Raw genomic sequence first — 5,055 nt, 5'->3', positions numbered from 1 at the left:
GAAGAGGAAGAAGAAGAAGAGGAAGAAGAAGAAGAAGAAGAAGAAGAAGAGGAAGAGGAAGAGGAAGAAGAAGAAGAGGAGGAAGAGGAGGAAGAGGAGGAAGAGGAGGAAGAGGAGGAAGAAGAGGAAGAAGAGGAAGAAGAGGAAGAAGAGGAAGAAGAGGAAGAAGAAGAAGAAGAAGAAGAAGAAGAAGAAGAAGAAGAAGAAGAAGAAGAAGAAGAAGAAGAAGAAGAAAATCACCAAAAGAAAGAAGTCAGAAATCCCCTCCAGATGATACTGTTGGGCCAGTGGGATGGCTCAGTAAAATAAGCACTTCCCTGGCAAGTGCAAGGGTCTGAGTTCAATCCCTGGCTCCGCAAAAAAAAAAAAAAAAGATGATACTATACCTGGTTCTGCAACAAAAATAAATAAAAATAAAATAAAAAAATTAAGATGATACTGTTATCCACACCTAAGACACAATCAGCAGGTACCCTTACAAACACCCCCCAAAATTTTCATGAACAATTCCTCATCTACTATACAGCCTTAAAGGAAATCTTGGGCACTGGGGAGCAAGCTGATTCTAGGGGGGAAAAAAAATCTTCCAGGATTAAAAAGTCTATTTAGATCTTTCATCCTGTACTCTAATAACAAAACTAAAAAGACATTAGAACCACCTACACCACCTCCTCCTAACTACAAGCACGCACGCACACATATACACATATACTCACTTCATTAAAGCTTAAATATAAAACTAAGAATTTGAAGACTTATAAATAGTACTATAATTCTGTATAGCTCAGCTTATATTACAGAATAGAAACTTTATTACAAATAGAATTATTATGCCAAGCCACAAAACAATAACATAACTACTTCCTGCCACGTAGCATGATCCCATGTTTCTACCACAGTGTAAACAACTGTTAGCCTGAAATAACCGCACAAGTTCAAGTGCAAACCCTCAGGGTAGAAGGCACAACTGTAGTTACCTTGCAAAGCTGTCTCCTCAGTTTGGAGGAATTTTGGGAGAAAGCTCAGCTAAGCAAAAAGGCACAGTTTATACTCATTTCTCTTATTTTCAAAGGGTATGTTTAAGAAATGATTGTAATTTTCCATGTACAGTACTTTAAACCTCACACTGCAACTTATATCTTAGGATTGATGTAATGATAAATATATTACTCATATAGGGAAGTCTTTGTATATTTTTAAGGCATCCCATATAATTGGGGGAAAAGCCTGTGTATCCTCATATACCCTGAATCCCCCACCCAGAAAGGATTTCGTACTTATTTCTTTCGAGTCGCAGAAGCTGCTCAATCATCTTGCTTCACAAGAATCCTAAGTCTGAAGAGTTAGAAAATAAACCAAAGCTTCTCTCCTCAAAACAGAGCCAGCAAACGAGACCTGTAGATTCATGGGCTCTATTAGATTAGCAACAGAGAGGAACGAATTCTGCTCCTCTGCAGGCCAAGGCAGGAAAGCAGGGAGAAAACCCTGGGCTGTGCCTCACTTCCCAATGCAGCGCTGTGCTGACCACGGGGCACACAGCAACGTGCTGGTGACCGAGTGTACAAGTGACTGCGGGACAGTTTCACAGGGCACTTGAATAAAGTCTGCATATACACACTTTTCTGCCCAGGTCTCCTCTCAATTTTCTCTTCTTTTTCATACTCTGTGATGGACCAAAGAGGGGCTGTGGACTGTTCCCCATTGCTTCCGTGAGGCATCCCTTCCGCTCTCCACTATAATCTGACTGCCCTCACCAAGAAAACATGGCAAAAGTGATGGTGTTCAGACTGCACCTAAGAGATTGGTAGCTTTGTGTCTCTTGCAGTATTCTATCTCGCAGAGCCAAGCTGCTATGTAGTAAGTCCCATGCCTCTGTGACTGCTACACTAGATGTCCAGGCCTGCATCTTAGCTAAGCCCAGTCTTCCCACAATTCTCACTATGGTGCCACATGCTTAGTGGACACCATCTTGGACCCTCCCCACAGGTCCAACCACCCATTCACTACCACTAAGTGACCTCCTTCGGTGTCATAGAGAGCAGAATAACCCAACTGGACTCTTTGCAAATTCTTGAGCCACAAATCCACATGACATTACAATGGCTGCTTCCAGCCACTGAGTTTTGGGGTAACTCACTACACAGCAGTACATAACTGGGACTTGTACTTTCCTCCTGCTTCCTCTTTTCTCGCTCTCTGAACACTAGCAGCAAAAGCCACAGGCAGCCATGCGAATCTCCCAGAGCCCTTGAACTCTTCAGGACTTTGTCCTGAAAGAAGCATGGGCAGAATGCAGGGAGAAGAAAACAGAAGCCACCCACAAGGCTTGGAGCAGGGCTTTGGGCCTCTGGGCCCCATGCTTCTAGAGGAAGGTTTGTCCTGGAGGTGCGCAGCTGCCAAGGCTGCAGAGCCTCCAATGCCAACGAAGGCCATACCTGCCGCATGAGCTCCTCTTGGCGCATTCGGATCCTCTCTCTCTCCATCTGGATCCTCTGGAGCCGCAGTTTCTGCTGCTGCTGCTGCTGAGTGGTAAGTGCACTGGGCAGACTCATGAGCCCCGCTGGTGGGTTCTGAACAGGGTGGTTCAGGGTGCCGGGTGCCATCTGCTGCTGGTGCTGGTGATTGATCACTGCAGAAGACAAGAACACCCAGATGAATGGCCAGGGTCTACATTGACTCTTCAGAAAGACAGCCTCAGGGTCAGGGATGTAGCTCAGTGCACAGCACCTGCCAGGCAAGTGTGAGGGCTTGTGTTTGATTTTCAATACAAAAAAAAAAAAAAAAAGATACCATCAGAATGTTTTATGCTTTGGGGTATAGATTCCTCAGATTCCTTCCACAGTAACATTTCTGTTAACATTTCTGTTAATTATTACTATTCAAATAACTGTTACCTTCATTGGAATCATGAAATCATAGATACCAGTCCCCCTCCTGACTCATCTGGTCTTGGCTTTTGTGCTCTGTTAGAAATCTTGTGACAACTTTCTGCTGACGTTGCACTGGGGATCAAGCCCAGGGCCTTGTACAAGCTCCAAGGTGCTCGACCACTGAGCTACCACTCCACTGCCCTAGGGCAGTCTACTTTAAACTTTATATAGAACACAGTGCAAAAAGTGACCAAATTCCACAAAGGGTATCACAACTTGTGGGAAAGTTTCACCAGGACTTCTTGAGGAAGGACATATGAGTGTGGCACCTGCCTGTGATGCCAGTCCTTAAGAGACTGAGGCAAGAGGACTGTTTCAGTTTGAGGCCAACCTGTGCTACATAGCGAGTTCAAGGCCAGGCAGTCTGAACTGACCCTGTCTTAAAAAACCAAAACCAAACAAAGCAAACAAACAAACAAACAAACAAAAAAACCCTGGGGACAGTTCTTCCCAAACCATACTCTTGCTGGTCTTCAGAAAATCAGCCCTACAAGAGATATTCACAAGAAGTTACAGTGGAGCCGCTGGTGTCTTCAACTTTATTAAGGTTTGACCAGTCAGACTAAACATCACTGGTTGTTAACTGTAGAGTCTGGCAGGGTGGAATTCAACAACGGTTTTGTTTTCAAAGGAAAGCACACCTCCACAGAGCATATTCACCACAGGAGAGCAGGCTATTCACCACAGTGTTATTTAATAATAGCAAAGGACTAAAAATAATCTCGCCCATCAATGGGAGATTACAAGGACTGCACTCAGAGACATTTCACAAAATAATTTCGAAGAATAAGGGTGCTCTCTTGGTATTGCTACAGAACCCTGATTTAAGAGCAAAAAACTAAGGAACAGAACTGCAGCATGCTACTGGGTGTGATTAAAAAAGAAGAAACACTTTAGACATTCACCAACTGTCTCTAGAAGGATCCACACGAAAACAGTGAAGCATGGGGCCTTTACAGGGGGAAGTACCAGCAATGATCTTCCTGTTCTGTGTTATTTATGGTTTCCCTACATACACCCCACCCCAGTACTAGGGATTGAACCCAGGGTCTTGGCACTGTGCTACATCCCCAGCCCTTTCCTTACATTTTTATTTTGAGGTCTCACTAAATTACCCAGGGTAGGCTTCAACTAGGCCCCTCTTGCCTCAGCTTCCTAGCTGATGCTCCAGTTTTAGTCTGATGATTCTTGTGTCAATGAAGACATCACCTATTCAGGTTATTCCTCTCTGTGGATACTAACAAAGGTTGAGATCTGGTGAGAGGTCTTTTCGGACCTGATAACTGGTTATGTGTGGGGCAGCTGGGATTACTGGCATACGCCACCACGCGGGGCTCTGCATGCACTTATTATTTATGTAAAACAAAATGAAAATGAAAGTTAAAAAATACCCATGAAACAAAACAAAAACATGGCCCTGTAGGTATCGAACTTCATATTTTCCTGTAATGAAAGAAGATCACTCTCAAATTATTCAGAAAAGGCGCCAGCTCAGAATATAATCACGGTCACCACAGTTTAGAGTCTGCTTGGTACAATCCTCTGGGTGGAGATGAGGAAACCAAAACCCAGATGGGGAAGAACTTGAAGAAACTCCTAGCTGACCAGGGCCCTAGAAACCAGGTGCCCGAACTCCACCTGGGGCCCACAGTTGAACTCATAGCTCCGCTCGTGAACTGCATTTCTTCAGAAGCACTGAGAGATGATGGGGGTGGCCTAGGAGGTCCAGCACAGAAACAAGTTCCCCAGGGAAGCAGGAGGAGACAAAACATCTATATTCGTTGAGAAACAAAACACGCTTTGGGATAATATTCCAGAACATGATAGGGAGAAAACAATCTTCCCATTAGAAAAAGCCGGGTGTGGTGGAGTACACCTGCAATCCCAACACTCAGGAGGCTGAGGCAGGAGGATCATCGAGTTTGATGTGTTTGTTTTTGGTGGTACCAGGGATTAACTCAGGACCTTGTGCTTGCCAGGTAAGCACTTATTCCACTGAACTATCTCCCCAGCTCCTTGATCGTGGAGTCTGAGATCAGCCTGGGCTACAAAAATGAGCTCAAGGCCAGTGAATGCATTGTGAGACACTGCCTCAAAAAGGAAGGAAAGGAGAGGGGAGGGGAGG

General features: G+C 44.6%; 1 protein-coding gene across 1 annotated transcript in view; it reads right to left on the bottom strand.

The window, feature by feature from the left end:
* Wwtr1 (WW domain containing transcription regulator 1) overlaps nucleotides 1-5,055 on the bottom strand; it is a 138,364-nt gene that overhangs the window by 21,833 nt on the left and 111,476 nt on the right. The window contains exon 3 of the mRNA XM_004637777.2: nucleotides 2,436-2,629. Within this exon, the coding sequence (XP_004637834.1) occupies nucleotides 2,436-2,629 (194 nt within the window). The remainder of the gene's footprint in view (nucleotides 1-2,435; nucleotides 2,630-5,055) is intronic.

This window comes from Octodon degus, unplaced genomic scaffold (assembly GCF_000260255.1).
Source record: "Octodon degus isolate 3935 unplaced genomic scaffold, OctDeg1.0 scaffold00093, whole genome shotgun sequence".
In the NCBI taxonomy this organism is placed as follows: domain Eukaryota; kingdom Metazoa; phylum Chordata; class Mammalia; order Rodentia; family Octodontidae; genus Octodon; species Octodon degus.
The sequence above is the reverse complement of the archived record's forward strand: the minus strand, read 5'-3'. Positions and strand labels throughout refer to the sequence as shown.